Source organism: Zalophus californianus, chromosome 1, assembly GCF_009762305.2.
Source record: "Zalophus californianus isolate mZalCal1 chromosome 1, mZalCal1.pri.v2, whole genome shotgun sequence".
Taxonomy (NCBI): Eukaryota; Metazoa; Chordata; class Mammalia; order Carnivora; family Otariidae; genus Zalophus; species Zalophus californianus.
In genome coordinates, this window is record NC_045595.1 from 105,795,022 (window position 1) to 105,819,478 (window position 24,457).

The window sequence follows — 24,457 nt, forward strand, 5'->3', positions numbered from 1 at the left end:
TATGGTAATTCTATGTTTAACTTTTTTTTTTTTTTAAGGATTTTATTTATTTGAGAGTGAGAGCAGGGGGAGGGACAAAGGTAGAGGGAGAAGCAGGCCTCCCGCAGAGCAGGGAGCCCAATGCGGGGCTCTCGATCCCAGGACCCTGGGATCATGACCTGAGCTGAAGGCAGACACTTAATGACTGAGCCACCCAGGCGCCCCTACATTTAACTTTTTGAAGAAATGCTAAACTGTTTTCCACAGTGGCTATATCATTTTACATTCCCACCAGCAATACATGAAGATTCTAGTTCATACACATCCTCAACGCTATTAGTTACTATTTGTCTTTTTGTTTATAATTGCCCTAGTGGTATCTATTTTCCTGGTAGCTAATGATGTTGAGCATCTTTTCATCTGCTTATTGGCCATTTGTTTATCTTCTTGGAGAAATGTCTGTTCAGATCATTTGCCCATTTTTTATTATCAAGTTGTAATAGTTCCTTATATAGTCTAGATCCAAGTCTCTTATCAGATACATGATTTGCAAATACTTTCTCCCAATTTGTAGGTTGTCTTTTCACTTTATTGATGGCATCCTTTGATCAAGAAAGCATTTTAACAACAACAAAAAAGTGAGAAAAATGGTGGAAAATCTTCCAATCATTCTTACTGCATATTTAGAGGTGGAATGTGCTTGTGTCTTGCATGCACTGAAGTGTTTTCTCCCCACCTTTCAGTCTGCACCAGTCAGGCTGATGAAATCCTCTACGTCTTATAGTTCCGAGAAGCAGGTTGCTCTCCCTGTGCAGAGGCAAGAATTTTTATTATAGTGGTGTAGCTAGGAAGAATTTTCTAGGATATAGGTTTCTCCTTCAAGGAGGCTGTCCTCTTTGACTAAAGTTCTTTATCAAGTGGATCACCTTAAAAATGTGCACCTAACTCTGTGGGACTGGTGGAAGTTTTTAAACAATCTCTATTGGATTTATTTTACAGAGTGAGTTCCCGCTTGATTTGATATCAGAGGAAAGACTTTGGCTGGGAAGATGAGCCTCACAAAATTAAAGGACACACATATGTATTTATTGAAAGTTTATTAAAGAGAGTTGAAAGTTCACGGTTTGCACGGGGCCTTTGTAGTGCATTGACTAGCAGGTGCTTCTAGTTGCATTGTCTGTAATAAAGACAGAGCATGCTAGAGAGGGGATTTGGCATTTCCTAGATGGTGTTTGAAAGCTAGGTATGCAGTGATGAGTTTAAACTAGAAAGCAAAGATGTTTGTAGGAAGATTTGAGAGGCAGAATAATTGGGGAGTGACTTGATTTAGTGGTTATTTTGGGAGCATCTTATAGTGTATTGATTCAAGTCAGTACTTAGATGTTGACTATGTAAGGCTTAGTTTTATGGAGATGAAAGAGGAAATTGTGATATATCTGAGAACAGAGGGAGAGCCCCTTTAGGTGGTGGGTTGGTGTCCAGAAACCAAAGAAGGCTACATATTCGATTTGACATTTGAATTGGGTCCAGAAAAATTCTCACAAGTGAACACAGGTGAGTAGAGAAGGTACGGTAGATAAAGAGCATTATAAGTCCGAGAGTCAGAGAGAAAGCAACTGAAGTTACTTAATGGTAGGTAGTATTTGAAATGATTTTAAGTCCTAAGTAAGGAGTTTGGTCTTAATTCATGAAGGATTGCATATCCATTGAAGGTTTTGGAATCGTGAAACTGACATGGATTGATTTCATAAATACTTATCCAGAGCATTATGTTAGGCATTGGCAGCTTGCTGCAGCAGAGGCAGGGTCTAACATCAGTGACAACAGGTGCTGTCCTCTGACAGTCAAGACCTAACCTTTAGCTTCCTTTCAAAAAACTCTTCATCCCGATCATGTGGTGTTGATAGCTACCACATGTTGATCAATTTCTGCATTGCATACATCATGCTAAGTAACTCATCCTTACAGTAACTCGTGTGTGTGTGTGTGTGTGTGTGTGTGTGTGTGAGAGAGAGAGAGAGAGAGAGAGAGAGAGAGAGAGAGAGATTCCTATTGCAGAGGAGGAAATTGAGACTTAGCAGAAGTTAGACACCATTTTTCATATCACACAGCTGAGTAGCAGAATGAGAATTTGCACCAGGGCCATCCTATTCCAAAGTTCATTCTACCAAAATCACTAAATGCAGCCCTGTGGTGTTCTTTACTCATGTGCCCCAGCCAGGATGTCTTCTCCGTGAGCCCCGCTGCACTTGGCATGTTCTGTGTCTGCCCCCAGGGTGGATGTTACTCCTCTGCTGGGCTCCTCCCAGTTTTCTTTTTAATACTGCAGGTATTCTAGGCCCAGGAGGATCATCTTTAATGTAACTTGGCACATCTCTGTTCTCACCTTTATGTGTTTATCGATTTATGTGTTTTCATGTACTAGAGTGGGGCATCTCACACCGGATGGTGTACTTCAGGTCTAGCTGTGGGGCCTTGCATAAGCCTGCTGTGCCTGGATCTAGAAAATGCTAGATTGAGCTGCATGACGTCTGAAACCCCTTCTGTCTTGGGGGGTTAGGCAATAGTGGCCAGAGGATTCAGGGAGCTAGGGGGAGTTTTGTCAAAGGGACCAGTCATTCTTTTCAGTCCTGGCCCCTGACACCACTCTCAGTGATGTTTATGTGCATAAACTATCTGATCATCTGCCTTCAATGGCCCTGAAGTTCTCGGTATCAGTGAACTACAAATGATGTGGCTGTATCCTCAGAGCTACTTGAATGGAGAGCTGCGCTCCCTGCCCAGTGGCCTCCTTGATCACGGTTTGCATCTTCTCCACCTTTGAATATTCCCTTCATCCCCACCATCTTCCCTCTGATTCCTATTTTCTTTTCATCACCCAAAACTGGGCCCCTTACTCCAGACCAGTTAAATCAGGATCTGGAGGGAGGGACTGAAGCGACTGGCATTTGGTAGAAACTCCCCTGGGTCCTGCCACTGCTGCCCCCAGGGCTCAGCTTCATTCTCAGCCATAACTAAGCAGGAGGGGGTGGGCCAGTGAATCCAAATAATTTTAAGGGGTAGTGTACTGGTGGCCATTTGCAATTTTCTGTTTTTAATTTTTTTTTAAAGAATTTATTTATTTATTTATTTGACAGAGACCTAGCGAGAGAGGGAACACAAGCAGAGGGAGTGGGAGAGGGAGAAGCAGGCTTCCTGCAGAGCAGGGAGCCCGATGTGGGGCTCTATCCCAGGACCCTGGGATCATGACCTGAGCCGAAGGCAGACGCTTAACAACTGAGCCACCCAGGCGCCCCTCTCTTTTTAATTTTTAATGAAAATTTTGTGTGCATCCTAATTTTTTAAACGAATCCTCTCTAGACTGCCTTATGTCCCAGACCTCTGAATCTCCCTGATTGATATAATTTAATGCCAGTTAAATAAAGTTAAAACACACTACTTAAGAGGGCTACATTTGCATTCCATTTGAATCCCCAAAGGCATTTGGATTGTGGAATGTCCTATTCAGCATATTTTTTTAAAGAAATGCATATGTTTATATAAACATTCCAGCACATATAAAGGAAAAAAAAAACCTGAAAAGACAAATATTAAAATATTTAATTATGAGTGAGGAGATTACAGATGTTTTTCTTTTCATATTTGCATTGTACATTTTCTGTAGTGAACATATATTTCTTCCATATTTTAAGAAACAATCTTAAAAAGAAAATATACCCTGGACAAAGTAGGGGTGTGTGAATGTGTGTGTTATTTTTAGCTCTTGAGGCTAAAATATTCTGTGGGGGTATTGAGGATGGTACCATACTGAGAGTGAGTTGATAGCAAGGCTTGGCACACAAAAGCTAGGATTTGGATCCTTGTTATTTTTGTTTTTGCTTATTATAGCTAAGCTAAACTTGTCCCATCTGATGGTTGGCATTTTGTTTTGTTAAACAAGTGTCATGAGACTATTAGTCCATAACCGGGGGCACCAGAAGATGATGACACTGATAATTTACTGTTGTTTTTAATGGCGATAGATTAATTTTAATGATAATATCTGTTATTGGTTGTGCTTTCTGAAGAACAATATTAGGAACAGAATGTTGACCTAGTATCTGTTCATCTTTTTGCACTTGCTTATTACTAGAGTTTAACATGTGCGTTTGAATTTTGATTTTAAAAAAGACACAGTGAGAATAAGTGGTTTAGACCAAGACTTAACAGTAGTTCTCTCTGGGTACTGTTGTCAAATACTTTTAAGAGTACTTAAAGAATAAGAACAAAACCCTGAATCCCCAACAGATGTTAGGTTTCTGCTCTTACTTTTGTCAAAGTAGGTTCCTTTAAAAATAAGGTGGGAGAGCCAGTTGCCAGGATAATGGGAAAATAGCATTGTGTGGTAATGTTTTAGTAGGGTGGTTTCTTCTGAAATGCTGTTTCGCTAATCCTTGGGGAAATTTGGCTGTGAACATGCAATTATTACATTTTTATCCACAGAATGGGCTAAAGTTGGCATCACATACCTCATGGTTGCCAGAGGCAACACACTGATTTAATTTGTGCCCCTCTGGCAGACATTTTTGAATATTTTTAGTGATTTTTTTTTTTTTTTTTGTAATGGTACTTTTCTATTTCCTTTCCAGTCTCCTACCTTTTGTTGTTCACTACTCTTTCTGATTTGGGTTCTGAGGTATCATGTGTTGGTTGAGGAGAGTAAAATAATTGAAGGTCCAGATGGTTGTCCAAGAGGCAGCCGTGCTGGTGTTTTTAGCAGGTGTGAGGAAGGGGAGTGCAGGTCAGAATGCTGTCATGGGCCAGCCCGTGGTGAATGCCACTTACAGACGGGCAAAAATGGAACAAATCTTAATGAGGCATGTTTGAAATCCAACTTGGAGAGCTGCATTTGGAGGATTTTGAATTGCTTTGAAGTAGAACTGAAATTTTTTGAGGTGCTCACCTCCTCTGTTTCCTGCTTGTGGCTTTGAAATTTTTTTATGCTGTTGTTAGCATAATGTGGAACATCACGAAATGCACATAACTCAAGTGCAGGCATCTTCTCCTCCTCCGTTAAGAGTCACAGAGACACATGGGGAGAGCTGCCTTTTCCACCCAAGAGCTGGCCAACCTTCCTGTGGGCTGTGGAGGGCCGTCCACGTTGTCTTACTGGGGTGGGTGTGCTTTTTTGTACAATGCTTGCACGTGCCAAAACCACTTTTCTGTAATAGATGTTTGTTTTATATGTACATCCTTAAGCTAATCAGAAAGTGGGGAGAAAACGTTAATTCTTATATTCATCATGTCTGGAAATTTAGACTTGTTTGTTTGTTTTTAATGCAGAGTGGACACAGATATCTACCAGATATCTTCGAGAGCAGCTGGCCAAGATTTCCGACTTCTACCACGTGGCTTCCAGCGCGGGGGATGCTCCTGTCCCGGTGCCACCGGATGTGGAACAGGCCATGAAGCAGTGGGAGTACAATGAGAAGCTGGCCTTTCACATGTTCCAGGTAACCTTCTCAAGAGCCTGAAGGCCCTACAGCATGCTTTTAAGAAGAGAGAGAAGTCCTTACAGTTTAAGTGCTATCTTTATATGAACCAAATACATTCAGAGAAAGTCTGACATTTCTCACCTTGAGTTGTATTCATGGTAACCACCTTTCCCCCGAGATGACAGCCCCTGCTTCTATATATTGATCTCCAGCTTTCAGTGATCTTAGCTTTTTTTTTTTTTTTTAATTTTATTTATTTGACAGAGAGTTAGCGAGAGCGGGAACACAATCAGGGGGAGTGGGAGAGGGAGAAGCAGGCTTCCTGCTGAGCAGGGAGCCCGATGTGGGGCTCGATCCCAGGACCCTGGGATCATGACCCGAGCCGAAGGCAGACGCCCAATGGCCAAGCCACCCAGGTGCCCCAGATCTTAGCTCTTTTAATGCTGTTAATTTTTTGGTAATTTCTCTATTAAATATCCCTTCCAAACCTCTTATTTTGAAAAATTTGGATACGATTATTACGATTATTCAAAAAAATATTTGTGTTGGTGCTTCCTATCTCCTCGATCTCCATTAGGGCTTAGTTTCTCCATAGAAGGGTCGTCTTAATTTGGCTCAGGGACAGTTTAAAATACAGTTGGGAGGATGAGTAAGGGCACGGAGCAAGGACTGAATGCTCTTCGGACAAGCTGATGTAAATCATATTGACCAGAAGAGGGCGCTTGTGCTATTATTTGCCTCTTCCTAGCAAGGAGGGAGAAGTGTGTTCGGCTGAAGTTATATGACTAGCAGAGACTTTCACTCACTACCTGCTATCTTGTTCAGAGAGGAAGGGGGTAAAAAGGATGTGTGGTTTCAAAATTGTCCCCTTAGAACTTTATAATTTCCAGGTTGTAAGTGACTTTTTCTAAGAGTTCAAAGTAGGAAAAAGCCCGGTTCTTTGGGAAGTAGCATTGTTAGTTTTAAGTCAGTTAAAAACCATCTTATAAATCCTAGTTCCATTTAGCAGAGGACTACCTTGGTACCTTCTCTGAGCCTTTATGACTTTTATTGAGCTGCGGATTTAGTCTGCATCTTTGAAAAAAGTGTCTCTCAGCGTGCTTAATATTTTTGGAAGGATTACTTTATGTATTGGGAACGCTGAAATCCGTATCTCCTTTATAGGAGGCAGTTGGGTCCTAAACAGATGAATTTAATTGGGACATTAATGTTTAAATTTAAAAGTTTATTATATTTTAATTGGACATATTCTGAAACGTGAAGAAATTGTGCAGAAATAAGGGTATGGGTAAATACACAAAAACATCCTGAGGATGGGCATCATGTAGCCATTGAAAGTCATGTTTAGAAAGATTTATTTTTTTTTAACCTTGCATTTGCCATCTCTTCTGCCTTAAATACAAAATTCTATTTTTTTAATTTATTAAAGTTCACATCACAGGTCTTAAAATTTTAAATTGAACTTTTTCTGTGACTAACCTTTTAACTCTTTGATTTTAAGCTTTTTAAAAATTAGAAATGAGCAACAAGTAGATGCCTTGATATCATGACAGTGTGGTGACACTGTAATCTTTTAAATACTGAAGCTATAATTTATCAGTATATTTTCACACAAATTGTTGATAATCCTGATGTTGGAGCACTGGTGATAAATAGATATGAAAATATTGCTAGGAATAAAGTAGGATTTCATATTAACTACTAAACCTGTTGCCACAGTGATCATAAAAATATGTATCTTTCCCAGAAAACATATCTTTTTGTTTCTGTTTTTAAGATTCTTTCAGGATGTGAATCATAATACAAAACTAGAACATGACATTAAATACATACATGCATAGACTGTCATAGAAGAATTGTGTATTTATATGAATGCATGTGTGTTTATATGAAGGTAATAGATGAAAATGTTAATGGCTCTTATGTCAAGAGGGGCTATACCACCCCTGTGGGGCATTTTGGAAATTTGAGGTGTGTTGCTACTTTTAGTATAGTTATGTTGGAATATGTATACATTATTTTCTAATAATTTTTTTCATTTCTTTATGTTAACGGTTAGGACACTATATTGACTTTTAAGGTTATATTTTATACATAGGTTATAGTATCTGAAATTCATTTTAGGATAGAGGCAGGGGTTATTAGGAGAGCATTAGATCTGATGGGATTTTCAGCTGCTTGCTGAGACGCTGGTATGATGGGGGCTTTTGTTCTTCATAATTAGCACCATTGGACAAGTTTTCTCCTGTGAGTATAAGTTCATACACCCCTGAAATCTAGCCAGGCGCTTGACATGCCCTGGGAATCTGAAAGCTTCTGAATTTCCTTTCTCGTAGGAATTAATTTTTTTCAGTTTAGAATGAAGCAGATTACCAAAAAAAGCAAAAACAGCAAAAATACCCACCCTAAACCAACCAGACAGAATCACACTGGGTCTTTGTTTTGTTCAGAATTTGGACTGTGATCCAGGAGACTGTATTTTTACTACAACAACAAAAATAATAATAGTAAAATTATACTTAAGCATAAGAGTAAGAGTAATAGTGCTCTTTTTTGAATGTTAATTGGTTTTGCTTTAACGTTATCAGTGTAACTTTTCTTTGTTCATTGAAGGAAGGAATGCTAGAGAAACATGAATATTTGACATGGATCTTGGATGTTTTAGAAAAGATCAGACCAATGGATGATGATCTTCTTAAACTCTTATTACCACTAATGCTGCAGGTATAGTATGTATGACCCTGAGCCCACTGATTTTTATGGGCAAGAAGTGAGTCTGATAAGGATGACTAAGTATGTGGATGGGGAAGAGGAAAAAAAATCTTTTTGGAATGGAAGGGAAAGATGTTTTGATGCTACAACGCATGAAGTGATCAAAAGCCAATTATTTATGTTGTCCATGTTCGTAGTTTTTAACCACCTGTCTTTCTAAAGTATTCTCACCTCCCCCCCCCCCCGCCGATTTCTCCCATCTCTGAGCTAAGCAGATAGCTTTTTAAATACTGTTTCCTGATTCACACAGATTTCTGTGAAAACAAATCATCTCTTTTTTTAAGGATTAGAGGGTCTTCTGTATTTTTTGATGTTCTTTGAGTCCCTGGGGCCGGGAACTTCCTATTTTAATGATTGCTCTAAGATCTGTTAAAATTTAGGTCATTTGGAGAAAATTTGTTTAGAAAAAGGAGAGTTTTCTTGAAACACTAGTACATGAACTTGATAATTGAAGCGCTCTGCAAGAGTATGTAGTGAAAAGTGGTTCTTTCCCTCTCCCCGGTGCCCCCCGGGGACTGTGCCGTGCTAGTGTCTGTGTGCCCTCCCTGTGACAGTCTGTGCCCATGCTGTCCGCTGGAGTAGCCACTGGCCAGATGTGGCTTTGGAGCCCTGGAAGTGTGACAAGTGCAATATGAGACGTGCTCTTAGTGTAAAATGCACACCAGATTTCAGCTTTAGTCCAGAAAAGAGTGTATAATATCTCATTAAATCTTTTTGTGTTGATTACCTGTTGAAATGATAGCATTTTGGATATAATGGGCTAGGGAAAATACACTGCTCTTTTTAATCTTGCCTGTTATTTTTTTTAATGGCTATTAGAAAACTTTAAGTATGTGGCTTGCATTGTTTCTGTGGACGGCACTGGTCTCTACAGTACTTTTGAAGGGTTTTTTTTTTTTTTTCTTAATGAAAAAAGCCTGTGTTAAAATAGTTGTTTCACTGACTAGCATCAGACGTGACTGAAGCCCGGTGTCCTTGTGCTTCTCAGTATTCGGACGAGTTTGTTCAGTCGGCTTACCTGTCTCGTCGTCTTGCCTACTTTTGTGCCCGGCGTCTTGCCTTGCTGCTGAGCGATAGTCCCAGCCTCCTTGCTGTGCACTCGCCCCACATGATGATAGGACCAAACAGCTCAAGCATCGGGGCCCCCAGCCCTGGAGGCCCTGGCCCCGTCATGAGCCCCGTGCAGCTGGCCTTCTCAGACTTCCTGTCCTGTGCACAGCATGGCCCCCTGGTGTATGGACTTAGTTGTATGCTGCAGGTAAGTCCCAGGTCCGTGCTATTTTCTGTTACCATTCAGTGTAGGAAACAACGGAGTTGAGAATTGCACCTTCAACTTCCATGTCACGCTCCGGTTTCTTCCTCACCCAAGTAGTTGACAAAGTGAAATCTCATGTCTTTATTTCTCTGTGGAAGACCTGTTGCTTCTGTGTAGAAGAAAGTTACTGTAGTCGTCCTTTAGTACGCCATGCAGCAGTTCAGTGATAAAACCCTCCGGGAACCCAGAGGATAAGTCCGCTGTCTCGCTCCTCTTCTAGAAAGACCGTTCCTCCATGCAGTGTTCCGTAGCTTCCACAGCCCTCATCTTAAGTTGGTTGCCATCCCTCTCTGTTTCTTTAAAATCCAGGTAGCTTATCAGGCTCTGTTCCTCTGGCAAGCGTCATTGCTTGTGCGGTCCTTGAATGTCCAGTAGCATGTAGGCCACTGGGCTGATACTGTCAGGAATGAGATCCAGCCCTGTCCTCGAGGAGCTCCCAGGTTAGCGTTCAGGTCATATTTCTTGGGCTCTTACTGTGTCCTTCTCTTTACCACAGGGCTTCAGGGCAGGGCTGGCCATAAAGACATATTCTCCACTCTGGTGGCGTTTACTGTCTTGTGGGGAAGACAGGCTTGTAAATGGACAGTGTCCATATACCGTTGGCAAAGGCTGATGGAAGATGTACAGGGGACTAAGGGAGTTGAGCCGTGGAACTTCAGTTCAACCTAGAATTCAGAGAGGCTTTCTGAAGGAAGTGGCCCTGACTAGCGCTTATTATAATAGGAGTTTTTTTTTTTTTTTTTTTTTTTAAGTAAAAGGTGCTAAAAACGGTTGGTTGAGGGAACAGCATGTGAAAAGGGCCAGAAGGTCTATTAGTCATTGTGTGTGCCGGTTGGTATTTATGGAACATAAAGCATAAAGCCTGTTGAAGGGTCAGGGCATAGAAGATTCCCTGTGTGTCTTATGATTGGGATGCCATTGCAGGGTTTTAGGCAGGGAAATGACATGGTCGGTTGTGTGGTTTAGTTGGATTGTTTTGGCCACAGTGGAGGGAAGAACTGTGGGAGTGGTGAGGTGGGGGGCGGTGGGAAGAGAGAGAGAGAGAGAGACGAGGCCAAGAAGTCAGTTTGGGAGAGTCTAGGTAAGTTTGTGTTTGGACTGTGTTGGATTATTTTATCCCTTATCATCACTAAATGGATATGTTCAAGAGGTTGTTACATGTCTCATTCTGAAGTTGAGGAGACAGCCAGCCAGATGTATGGATTTGAGTCACTCAGGGCTGCTAGGTTCACCCAAACCTCCAGAGGGGGTGAGATTACTCAAAGAATTAGCAGTGAGAGGTGACCTGTGGACCCCGGGGGCCTGAGTGACTGAGAGGTGGCAGAAGGGAAGTCCATGGAGACAGCCATGAAAGTGTGGCCAGACTGGAGAGAACAGAAAGTGGAGAGTGCTGTTACAGAGACAGGGACAGTGAGAAGAAAAATAGGATTATTAGGATTTTTTTTTTTTAAGATTTTATTTATTAGAGTGAGAGAGAGCATGAGCATGGGGGAGGGGCAGAGAGAGAGGGAGAAGCAGACTCCCCACTGAGCAGAGGGCTTAACGTGGGGCTCAATCCCAGGATTCTGGAATCATGTTCTGAGCCAAAGGCAGGCGCTTAACTGACTGAGCCACTCAGGTGCCCCAGGATTGTTATGATTCTGTTATAATCCTAGTAATAGCATTTATTGTGTTCTAAGCACTGTTGTAAATTGTAACCTATATTAAGTCATTTAGTTCTCAGAACCATCCTATGGGATTGGAACCAGTATAATTGCTGCAGCATTAGTGATGAAATGGTGTAGGTCACACAGCAAGCAAGTGGCAAAGCTGGAATTCACACCCAGAAGTCTGGATCCAGAGTCTGCACTGCCGTGCTAAGCTGCTTCTCTAGGTATTGCAGAAAGTTTCCAAAAGGAGTTAGTAGTGGGCAGTGCCCCGTGGTTTGGGGAAGTCTGGTAAGAAGATGGCTGGATTGTCTTTGGGAAGAGTGTGGTCATTGATGATCAGTTGAGTGGTGGATGAGAAGCCATATGGAGGTGGGTTGAGGAGCGATGAAGAATGGGGAGAAATAATGCTACCTGTTCTTTTGAGAAACATGTCTGTGAAGGGAAGAGAGAGATTGCTGCTAGGTGAGTGGAGAGTTTTAAAAGGTTTTATTTGTTTTCTGAGGCGAGGGTAAACTAGTAGGTAGAGAGAACAGGAGAAGCGGGTTGTTTGAGAGATCAGCACCTTGGATATTGGAGGCTTTGGAATTCAGAACACTGGGACGAGTGCCATCATGGACAGGAGACGAGACACTCCCCGCCCTGCTCACACATAGGAGGAGGGAGCTGGGGATGTGGGCCATTGGAGGCAGATGCATTGGTGGGGCTCAGGGACTTGACATTCTTCATGTCTGCCATCTGCTTTCCACAAGACGTCCCCTAGACCTCAGAATCTAGTTTTCTTAATACTTAATTTTGCATTTTAGAAAAAAGGAAATACTGCATTCCCTCTCTAATAAGCTCACGGTCTGTTGTCAAGTAGCACCACAGCATGATGGTTAAGACCTATTTTTTAAAGAATCACTGCAGACCTGACTTTAGCCTCCCCTCTGCCACTGACTAACTTGAACCTTGAGCCTCTGTTTCCTGGGCGTGAGGGGGTTGGTGACAGTTCCTACTTCAGTACCACACAGAGTTCAGGTTGTGATGACTGAAAGCTTCCAGGGCAGTGCACAGTACAGAGGAAGGGCTTAATTACGCTGGAGCCATAATATTTCATCTCCATTTAAGTGGTGGCAGGGTTAGCATAGTGGTTCCAAGCATGTGTGCTGAAATCAATTTGGCTGGTTACTAAATTTCCTCCATGGCTCATGTTCCTCTCTGGTACAGTTGGAGAATAGCACTACGTCCCTCATGGGGTTGCTGTGACCTGTGAGTGAGGTGGTCCTAGAAAGTGCTTCATGCAAGTTGGTTGAGTAAAAAATGTCTTCAGGGGTCTAAGATAGGGGTAGACAAACCACAACCTGGAGGCCAAGTCCAGCCCAGGAGCTAAGAATATATTTTATATTTTCAGTGAGGTAGTAAAACAAAAAAAGAATATGTGACAGAAATTAGAGGTGACGTGCAAAGCTTAAAGCATTTACTGTCTGGCTTTTTATAGAAAATTTGCCACCCGCTGGTCCAGGGTTACTGCCAACCTAGCTTCTATGAAGCTACTTCCTGCATTATCTCAGAGATTATTTCTTAGATTTAAAAAAAACAAAAAATTTCTTTTTACATTTTATAACTTTAGAAATGACATATTCTAATTCCATCTCATTTTTCTAATTGAATGAAGAAACTGTTTTAAGTGACAATTTTTCAGTGATTACTGTGTTTTTATTAACTTTCCTAGGTTTTCTGTGTTGGAATGCTAGTTTATGAATTATGATACTCCTTGATTTCTCAGTAGCTGTACTCCTCCCTTTATTTATAATTCTTTTTTTGGGGAGCGCCTGGGTGGCTTAGTCGGTTAAGCGTCTGCCTTCGGCTCAGGTCATGATCCCAGGGTCCTGGGATTGAGCCCCACATTGGGGGAGCCTGCTTCTCCCCTCTCCCTCTGCCCCTCCCCCTCCTTGTGCTCACTTGCACGCGCGCTCTCTCTCTCTCTCTGTCAAATAAAATCTTTAAATAGTATTTTTTTTTAAAGATTTTATTTATTTGAGAGAGAGAGAGAGAGAGAGAGAGTGCACACAAGCAGGGGGAGAGGGAAAGGGAGAAGCTCTGAATCCCTGCGGAGTGTAGAGCCTGACACAGGGCTCAATCCTAGGATGCTGAGATCATGACCTGAGCTGAAGTCAGACACTTAACCGACTGAGCCACCCAGGCGTCCCTCAAATTAATAATTCTTAGTTTTGTCTTAGAACTTGAAAAGTTGAGAATGGGGTCAGCAGTCCATATTTTAAACTCACTGGTAGGAAACTATAATATCGTTATGACAAGGCATCATTTTTACTTTTAAGCTGTTGCACTTTTCTCATTCCTTTAAATATCTGGATTTTCCTGCTTCATTTCCAGACTGTCACTCTCTGTTGCCCAAGTGCCTTGGTGTGGAATTATTCCACAAATGACAATAAGAGCGCGAACCCAGGCTCGCCCCTGGATCTGCTGCAGGTGGCCCCCTCCAGCCTCCCCATGCCGGGTGGGAACACGGCTTTCAATCAGCAGGTAGACTTCCTGTTATGGTGGTTTGATGGGTGTGTTCATTCTTGAGAGGCATCACAGCAGAGTGGGCCAAGTGGGTTTCAGCATCTCAGGTGGTTGGGTGCCGTTCCCAGCCCTGCTCCCCATCTCTCTGGGGGACCTGGGGTAGTATTTAGCCTCTCTGAACCACAGAAGTTCATCACGTTGCTCCCTTTCTTCTTGCTGGGCAGTTCTTGCAGAGCGTTCTGCCACCCAGAGGGTAGTTATGGTGGTGGTTCTAATACATGACCACAGCGCTTCTAGTTCGTCGTCTGTGATATTTAGTAACTGTGTTTTTATGAGTTAGTTTTATTAGTGCTGGGGTTTTTTTTGGTTCGGAGACTTAAGAAACTTAAACCACAGGATCGTGACTAATGTTGAGAATAAGATCCCTGTTTTTTTGGCAAGCATTTCTCTTAAATTAATAAAACATGCCACGTTGTTTTCATACATGGAAGAATGGCTCAAAAATGATACTTTAGAGCTTTCACCTTTCCATGTGATACCTAAAAAAAATTCTTGCTTGTAAAGCAAGCATTTTTTTTTTTTTTGCAAGCATTTGTTATTGAAAACTGGCATTGAACCACCACTTGTAAATTTTAAAGGGCACTTTTGGGCAACAGGCTAAATTTGCTATGATGTAGTTGATGGACTGTAGGACGCTGCTGTGCTCATGTGGGAAACCTGACCTGATTTAGACAGCTACTGTGGCTCTCCAAGCACAAGTTAAGTGGAAGCGCTTATCTTTCAGGTTCGGGCCAGGATTTATGAGGCGGAACAGCAGATCAAACAAAGAGGCCGTGCAGTGGAGGTTCGGTGGTCCTTTGACAAGTGCCAAGAATCAACAGCAGGTACAGAACACGAGAGAAGAAGGGGTGCTTTTGAATGTTGGACTTCATGCCGCATTTCTGATTCTTAACAATTCGTCCACATAGTGAGTAAGGATGCTTTTTGGCGGAGCCACCTTCTGACTTCTGAGGGCATTCTTCATTTTGTGCCCTGTAGCTCCCGGCTGTTGAGAATGTCAACTTTCTTAAAATCCCTTTTGCCCTGCCTAATGATGATTTTGTACTATGCTGTTGTGGCTTTGTTTGACCTCTTGACACTTGCTTAATTTCCTATCCAGGGGTGACCATCAGTCGGGTGTTGCACACGTTGGAAGTGTTGGATCGACATTGTTTTGATCGGACTGACTCCAGCAATTCGATGGAGACGCTTTATCATAAGATTTTCTGGGCAAACCAAAACAAAGATAACCAAGAGGTAGTTCATATTTTTCTTCTTTTCATTTAAATTTTCTCAGCATATTTTTTTTTCTTTCAATAAATTCTGGCAAAGCCTTTTCTGTGAAGTGTAAGAGATTATGAAGATGTCACCCTGAAATGATTTTGTTGTTGGACTAAAATGCCTCCAGATTATTAAAATGAAATGTCCTTTGGGCTGATCAACCTAGGTGTATTTATTGGGAAGATATTTCTTGGACTTTTTATCATCACCCCCCCCCCCCCATCATTTTAGTTCTAGCAGAATATCCTTCATCTAGTGATTGGACTTTATATAATGGTTTGGCTTTAACTTAGGGGGAGTCTATTTTAATATTAGAGCAGTGAATGAATATTGTGGTCACGGTCTTTGGAAAATCTATATGCAACGTATTAGGATTCTCCAGAGAAACAGAACCAGTATGGGAAAGGGGAAATATATACAAATACGTATGTGTGTGTGTGTGTGTGTGTGTGTGTATGTAGATAAATGTATACACACACATATATGTAAGTGAGGAAGAAGTATTTATTTTAGGGAATTGGCTCACATGATTATGAGGGCAGGCAAATCTGAAATGTGCAGGGCAGGCCAGCAACCTGCGGGCCCTGGGAACAGTTTATGTCAAAGTCTTGAATCTGAAGTCCATCTGGAAGCAGAACTCCTTCTTCCTTGGAGACCTCTCTTTTCTCTTAAGGCCTTAAAACAAATTGGATGAGGCCCACCCACATTATGGAGGATAATCTGCTTTACTCAAAGTTTACTGATTTAAATGTTATCCACATTTAAAAAAATACCTTCACGGCAACATCTAAACTGGAATTTGCCCAAAAATACTGGGTACCATGGCCTAACCAAATTCACACATAAAATTAACCATCACAGACTATTATTGTCTTATACTTTCTTGGATTAGATTGTTTCATTACTGAACTGCCCTATCAACAAAGGTTTTTCAGTTTTTTTTTTCTCAACCTTATTTTGGGATAATGAATAAGTTTGTCTTCTTTTTGCAATGGGAAGCACCCATGGTATAGCCAGGTTGTGTTAGGCACTAAGAATGAAAAAGTTTTAAGACATGGTACCTGCCTTCAAGGAACACCTTAGTTGACTGATTACTCTTATCTTTGATTTTCGTACTAGCCTTTGGGAGTGCATATGGGGAGAGGAGAGATTAAACAACAGAAACAATAACCCAGAACCTTTCCTTGTCCCACCCTGATGTGAACCTGATGTGACCCTGTTCTAGGTTATTCCTCTCTCTGGAATAATTTGTGTTGTCACCCTGCTTCTCAAAGATAAGGTTGCAGGTTCACTGCTGCCAGGTAGAATGTCAGAATGCTGAGTGAGGTACAGACTGAGCATGTTTTCTCGTTCATTGTGAAGTCTCAGCAATGCTTTGGTACTTCCGTAGAGTACACTGATTATAAGTCTGTACAATTCTTCGCTAACTGACACAAGTTAAGGTGTTACTGTGTTCCTTTATGGTGTCCATTTGTAATAAAGACTTTCTTAGATAAAAGGTTGCAAGACTACTAAGGTTTTTAAGATATTGAAGTGAGATACCTGAAAGGAAAGTTGAGATACCTAAAATTCAAGATGTCCTTTTGGACTCCTAAGCTTCTTGCACCCAGTGTTGAGTAGAGATTGTGTTCTCTTGTGAGCGTTTTAGCAAGTGCACCAAAACCACTTGAGTTTTGTGGTTAGCCTCACTGTAGACCTTTCTAGTGAGTGAACTGCCCAGCTTCACAATTACATGTCCCATTAACCCACAGAGACTTACGTTATTCACTAGCACTCTTAAGAGAAAACGATGAGTGTCGTATCAAGGGCAGAAATTAAGTTTTATATGTATGTATATATAATTACCTAAATTGTATATACATATGTATATTTAAGTAGGCTCCATGCCCAGCATGGAGCTCAACTCAGGGCTTGAACTAACGTCCCTGAAATCAAGACCTGAACTGAGATTGAGTCAGATGCTTAACCAACTGAGCCACCCAGGCGCCCCAAGTTTTGTATTTTTGTATTTTTGTATTTTTTTTTTTTTTTTAAGATTTTATTTATTTGACAGAGACTCAGCGAGAGAGAGAGAATCAGGAAGCCCGATGCGGGGCTCGATCCCAGGACCCTGGGACCATGATCTGAGCCGAAGGCAGACGCTTAATCACTGAGCCACCCAGGGGCCCCCCAAGTTTTGTATTTGTGAATAAAATCACACTCTAAGCTCTCTAAAGCACACTTGTCTCCAATGAGGGACTTCACCCAGGACATGGGGAGGTGGATGCCACTAGAGGGCGACCTGTGCTCAGGACCTAGAGTCCCGGATGTTCTCATAGCATACTTCATTGGAAGGAGCATCAGTGTTGCCCGTTTAGGAGTAATTAATTATGTTGAATGTTGACTATGGAAGGAGTAGATGTGAGTGGTTGATTTGTGGTTACAGTGCTCTTTTATGAGTAAGACAAAAATTATATTTTAAACCTGTAATTCAGACGGGTCACCTTTTCTTAATAATCTCTCAGAAAGAATAACTAGGCAGATCCAGTTAATTTAACATTAGGATAATTTTTAAACATTAAAATATTTAACATTAAATTTTTATTGAACATTATATTTTAAGTTTTACAATATGGCTTTGGCGTGTGTATGTGTGTGTGTGTGTATGTATAAGCAGGCAAATGACAGCGTTTCATCTTTGTGTTTATTCTTCATCAGGGTCTACTATTTTCTTAACTACCAAGTGACTTTATATCTATCTATCTATCTGTCTATCTGGAATTCATGGATGAGCTGTGGAGTTGTATAAACTATGATCAGCTGTGTGACCTTGAACAACTTACTTGCAGGCTCTGTGCCTTAATGCCTTCATTTGTTAGGGCAAATGCTCTATGCCAACTTACGCATCCCTAAGGGACAGGAGGACTTTGAGAATTATAAAGCACTCTATAAATATATTTAAAAATGTGAATGATAAATACCAATAATTATTAGTAGTGTTATGTTGGAAGAACCAATATGATGTAACTATAATTTTCTGATTAGGAGTTGTATAAAGTGGTATGATTTGGATTCAGATACAGGTCTCACTTCTTTAAAATGTGCTTCCTCTTTTTTGGTTTCATAATTTGTGTTAGGACTTAGACAACATGAAAGATAATAGAACAAGTGACCAGCCTCTGCAACTGCAGTGAGCTTGAGGTTTGCTTTTGTTGAAGTTGTGTTTAGGTAGGCCTGGGCACTGGATTGCTCAGCCTGCTTCCTCACATCTATTTGGGCAAGTTGAACTTCACCCTTCTTGATTCCTTTTTCTCTGGAACTGCTGCAAGGAAGTTGAGTTCTTTTCACTTTCTTGTAGGGAGGTGGGAGAGCAGCCCTACAGATGGGACTCGGCAGGTTTGGGTGTGTCATTAAGTCTCCATGTTTGGTCAAAGCCATCATGCATGGGATGAAGGCGTTTGAGGCCTTTGTCCTGCCCTGTGGTTGGACTGCGGTCATGAGAGTGAGCGTGGGCCCCACGATGGGGTGTGTCAGGCCTGTGGCGTGCTTCTGCTCATTCTCCGTGGACTGCATTATTCCTTTGCCCTCTCCTTCCCTGCTGCCCCCCATATCCTCAGCAGGTGCTTCTGTGTTAGGGTTTGGGTACTGTTGTAAGAGAGGTGAAAATATAAATCTTAAAACCCTTAATGTTTACTTTAGATTTGTGCTGCTTGATTTTCCATTCAGTATATTGGGAGATAAAAAACTTGTAACGCTTAGGACAGGGCTCGGAGACTTGTGTTGTATTGCGGTCAGACAAGTGGTGCAAGTTAACGGTAGCTGGTGGGTCCAGGGCCCCTGAGAGGCAACCCAGGAGAGGGCTTGCCCTTTCTGAGTAGAGTGGCCTGTCTCAGATTCTACTTGGGAAGGCAAACCCACTGTTGTCTGATCATTCGACATTTCAAGAGAACTTGGATGTCAAGATTTACATGTGAACTTTTCCAGTCTTAAAACACTGCAAGCCAGGCAGTGTCTGTTGGCCATGTTTGCCCAGATGCCTGTCTCTTTGCCACTCATGGTGCCTGTTTTATACGCTGGCTTACCGATTTGCCTGTTCAGTGTTTCAGAACCATTTCTGCTCTGGGTGATGGGAGGCAGAGAAGCCTGATGTCCACACAAGGGACTGTTGTTGGGAATGGAGGGCACCTCTTGATTCCAAGTCCTGACTGAGTCTGTCACTTGGGACCTACAGGCGGGGGCCACATTGCTGACCTCAGATCTGGTGGGGGAGGTGCCCCTCAGCCTTACAGAGCAGCCAGACCGCTTCCTTCCTCTTGGCTTCTTTCCTTGTTTGTGTTGGTTGGGTGTGAAGGGAGAAGTAGCTGCCTCTCTGGGTCCGCCAGGGGCATGGCTAGAAGGGAGAGTCTAAAGATGTCAGGAAGAGCCGCCTTTTCGCTTCTCTCTCTGGTGCCTGAGGAAGCTGACTTTGTCCTGAGTAATGAAAAGGCCAGAACAGCTGCAGCGGCACATGCGTTTCCTCTTTCCCTGCTGCTAAACAAACCTGAAAATCTATATATTTATTGTTGCTTTCCTGATTATTCATGAAGCATTCTCTGAATAGGTGTGATGAGTTCATACTGATTTTTTTGAATGGCATAGGGCCAGAGTCCAGACAAGCCCTCTGACTCCCCTCTGGCCCAGGCCTCCAGGGCCAAACCAGGTCGGCAGCCATGTGGTTGAGGAACTCTCAGCACCATGCAAAGGAAAATCTCCGTTTCCGTCATTGCTGGTCATTGCTGGACTTTGTTGCGTGTTTTCCTCCCTGCCAACCTAAAGCCCCGCAGGTCGGGGTCTGTGTTCCTTTGGCTCACCAGCGTATCACCAGTCTTTAACACCATGCCTGGTGCCCCACATGTCCTCAGGAAATACTTACTGTATTGGTTTTTGGGGGGCTTACAGAAAAGCTGCTGGGACAGTGAACTGGAAAGGAAAGCCCTCTATGGGATTGGGTTTGGAAGCGTAGGGGGAATGCAGAAAGAAAATCTATAGAATATGTTGGCTTTAACAACGGTACAAGGAAGCATGCACAGGTGGGGGTAGGAGGGCGGCTGACAGAGTTCTCAGCTGTAAAATCAGCAGGTTAGTAACGCATCTCTTGGGCAGTATTATGTACGATTCACTTACTCTTCATGCGTCTCAATTTCCCCACTTGTAAAACGGGATTTCTACCTCCTGATGATGGGAAAAGGACCTGAAACAATATCGAGAAAACATTCAAATATTTATAGTGCCTAGCGTGTAAAGGGGTAAAGGGGTACTCTGTAAACACTACCTACTATTATAACTGATGTATTTAGGGAGGCAGTTAAACTCTAGAGACATGGAAGGAATATGGTCCTGCGGTCCCTTGGGACTACTGTGGGGACACACACACACACACATACACAACTAGCCATCACACAATCCATTAATCCAAAACGCACAGCCAAGATCTGTCAGGCTGTTTGCATTCTTCGATTTTCACAAAGACTTTACCCTCAGCAGGAAAGCAGTTGGACGGGACTGGCCCACCCCCAGTGAGGTGGTTGCCGTACTACCGTGCGGTGAAGGAGATCGGCTCGTTTCAGTGCTTGGGGGTATTTATGGGGGGTGGTGGTGGTGGTGGTTTTCAATGTTTAAGAAAGAGTCCTTTTAAAAATTAAGCGTCAAGATAACAAAGTCAAATGAGGCAGGAGTCAAGCAAACAAGGAAAACACACCTGGATGGCTTCCCGGTAAGATGCACGTGCTGAATTTTAGAATTGTTGATGCTGATCACAGCCCTGCCTGAGTACGCTGTGCTGGAGAAGTCACATGGTTTCCTACTGGACGCCCAAAGGGGGAGGTGCTAGTCCCTTAGAGCTACCATTTTCTTCTTTCTTCAAGTAAACTTACTGTGAAAGGGTGATTATATTAACATGGTTGGGGGTGGGGAGGGGATGGCATGTCCAGACGTTTAGACATTACCGTAATGATAAGGGTCAGTCATGAATCCACTTAGATTGTGGTGGGCCTCTTAGATTGTTTTTGAACATGTGATACAAGTCTTTTTTCTTCAGCCTTTCTGTGAGCACATCTGAAGCACTGGGCCCTGTTATGTGTTATATCATCTCATTTAAATTTTCCCTGGCCAGTGAGAAACATGTTTAAACTTTTTTTTTTTTTCTTTATCTCCTTTGCAGCTGAAACCAAGGCGTAGAGCAGATGAGTAAATGGTCCAAGCTTATATCCAACTCACTGGTGGGAAAATGGGGATTGGAGTCCTAAATGGTTCTAGAACCCAACTCTTTTTTAAAAAAATTAAAAAGATTTTTTTTTTTTTTGAATTTTTAAGTAGGCTCCACTGGGTGTGGAGGCCAGTGTGGGGCCTTGAACTCATAACCCTGAGATCAAGACTTGAGCTGAGATCAAGAGCTGGATGCTCAACTGACTGAGCCACCCAGGCGCCCCTAGGACCCAGTTCTTGACTAGTACATTCTATTCCTTGTCCTATTTCTTTAATAAATCAGGTAACTGATTTATTATTTATTTTTTAATTTTTTTTATTTTAGGTAACTGTAGTGGAACAAACAAGTGTCAGATTAATTTTGGAAAAAGGGAAAAACCTTTATAGTTGCCACAGTTTCCATATTAATATTGGCATATTTATTTGCAGGAATAATCCCTGATTTTTAAAGGTGTCACAATTTCAGCATAGTAAACAATATTTAAGTTAGAAAATCCAAATCTTCAAGTTGGGCAAGCTGACCCCCGTAGAGTACCACACAACTGAGGCCGGTTCAGACCTGGATTTGAGTCCTGGCTTTGCTGTCAAGTAGCAGGTTGGATTCCAGCTAGTTACTTGTTCCCTCAGTGTCATTGTCACTGGACAGTGTCTCACTACTAGAATCCACTTCATTTGTGTTATGTTCATGGTTGGATAACATTGTCAACCTAGTACCATGTTTTAGAAATTTAGGTTTCCCTCTTCTCATCTGTATGTTCCCTTCATTTTTCCTAAAAGACAAGTAAGTAAAGCTTACTGTACCATATACAGTGATGACTCTTGGATATTAAGTTGGGTGTTTTCCTTATTTTCAGTAGGAGAGACCTGACACTTTTCAAGGACTTTTGGAGGGAGTTTCTTTACAATTTATCTTATGTAGGACTTCTTTTTATTTTGAGAGAGAGATGGAGCGCGCATGTGCAACCCTGGAGGTGGAGACAGGCAGAGGGAGAGGGAGAGGGAGAGAGAGAATCTTAAGCCGGCTCCACGCCCAGCATGGTGCCGGACTCTAGGCTCGATCTCATGACCCTGAGATCATGACCTGAGCTGAAATCAAGAGTCAAACACTTAACCAACTAAGGCACCCAGGCGCCTCCTCATGTATGATTTCTGTTATCATGCAATTATATTGTTCTCAAAACTACTTTTTGCATTTGTATTATTATTTAAATGTTGATGATTTAACTGGAGAATGGCAAATTCATCTTTTGGCATAGTGCAAATTAATGAAAATAAGTTGATTTATATACTCAGAGGAATTGTTTTAATTTTGTTTTCTTATTTGTCACCTTCTCAGAACCCAGAGTTGTGCTATTTTTAACTGCTGCTTAAAAAAAGAAAAAAAGTCCTTTTTTTGCTTTCATGGTATTTGTTTTGTTTCTTAGATGTCCTAAGACCTAAAGGCTCATTGATTCTAAGGATGTGAGACTAGGAAAACCTGCCCGTTTTCCATAAAAAAATCAGCCATCTTAAATATCTTTTGGAAATGTACATAGGGAATCAATCATTCATATTTAGAAAGATTTTTCACAAGTGAATACTATTTATATGTAAATATCCTGTCTTCTGGGTTTGTGGTTAACAACCTTAGTCTTACTTCATGGCGATTCTGCATGTTAAGTGCTATTTGTGATCATGTACAACAGAGTTCTGTTCTATTAGAATTTTAGACCACGTTTTAACTTAATGCAACTCTTGAAATTCATCCACATCTCCATAATGTGCCTCAGGTTGCAAGCCATATAACTTGCTAATAACACTGCTCTCTATATTATCCCTTGTCATTTATTGGCGCTGTAATATGAGCATTTTGTTTAATGTTGACTAAGAGTGATTAATTACATTTATAAACTTGTCCTGTCAGTCTCAGATTCTAAAGCTGTTGAAGAGCCTTATTCAGTATCTGATCTCAAGTTCTTTTAGTTTGCTGTTGCTTACAGTAATGAGTCATTGGTTTTTCCCCATTCTCTTTTATGGTATCGTTTTATAATATAGGTAGCATATTAACAAATTTCTTAAAATAGCAAACAATCTCATCAAGTACCTTCTAATTTCTAGAGGAAGCTTGACTCTCAGATGTACTTGTCAATTATTTTCCCTTCTTTGTTTGTTGTAGAAGACATGTGGTTAGTTTTTATAGACCATTAGGTTATTGAGTAATTGAATAAAAACTAAATTAGGCTTAATCTATCAAGTTTAAGTTCACCCTTCCCGGGAAAGAAAAATGTGACCGATCTCCCTGATGATGAAGGACCTTCTTCACATTTGGGGTGTCTTTATTATAGATGTAGATGGCACCATTAATGATGATTATTTGCAACAGAGTTAACAATGATTTCAGTGTTTTACCACTGTGGATGTGTCCAAAGTACATGAGGCCAAATGAACAATGCTGTTATTTGAAGGACCTTGCTGATTTTTGAATTTTGTGTCCATTCATTGTCTTACTTGTTCTCATTATAGCAATTATTTCTTCTTGTGATTTTTTTTGTTTTTAATATTTGTTGAAGTATGAGTTATTACAATACAGTGCAGTATGATACAATGTTATTAGTTTCAGGTGTCTTGTGATTTTTATGTGCATAGGATGGAATACATTTTTGACATTATGAAGTGCTCTTTAGCCCACAACTTGGACCCTTCTCCCACTCTTCCGCCCAGAAGGTGGGGGGTATGTTGGCATACGAGCTCCTCCTGTGGAGCACATAGGATGGATTTGACTCTTAGGTCAGTGACTTAGTAGTTTTGAGCCATTTAATGAGTTATTTAACCTTTAGGCCTCAGTTTGCTCAACAGTCATAGCATTATAGTGAAAGCATCAGAACGGGGCATACTGTATAGCAAACACTCATTATATACATGAGCAGTAACCACTGTTCATTTTGGAACATATCCTTTCGATATTTTCCTGGGCATTTATGTACATATATATGAACACTTAACAGGTCGGAGGACATAAATGGATTACATTCTACAAAATACTCTGCTGGATTTTCTTTTTCTCTCTGCTTACTCTTGTCCATCACTTGCTTATTTTTTTTTTTTAAGATTTTATTTATTTATTTGACAGAGAGAGACACAGTGAGAGAGGAAACACAAGCAGAGGGAGTGGGAGAGGGAGAAGCAGGCTTCCTGCTGAGCAGGGAGCCCGATGCGGGGCTCAATCCCAGGACTCTGGGATC

General features: G+C 41.6%; 1 protein-coding gene across 4 annotated transcripts in view; it reads left to right on the forward strand.

Annotated features, from left to right (window-relative positions):
- MED12L (mediator complex subunit 12L) overlaps positions 1 to 24,457 on the forward strand; it is a 316,798-nt gene that overhangs the window by 58,734 nt on the left and 233,607 nt on the right. For all 4 annotated transcript variants that reach the window (XM_027583927.2, XM_027583929.2, XM_035727727.1 and 1 more), the window contains 6 exons: positions 5,302 to 5,471; positions 8,067 to 8,177; positions 9,214 to 9,483; positions 13,563 to 13,712; positions 14,479 to 14,578; positions 14,854 to 14,990. In XM_027583927.2, coding sequence (XP_027439728.1) covers positions 5,302 to 5,471; positions 8,067 to 8,177; positions 9,214 to 9,483; positions 13,563 to 13,712; positions 14,479 to 14,578; positions 14,854 to 14,990 — 938 coding nt within the window. The remainder of the gene's footprint in view (positions 1 to 5,301; positions 5,472 to 8,066; positions 8,178 to 9,213; positions 9,484 to 13,562; positions 13,713 to 14,478; positions 14,579 to 14,853; positions 14,991 to 24,457) is intronic.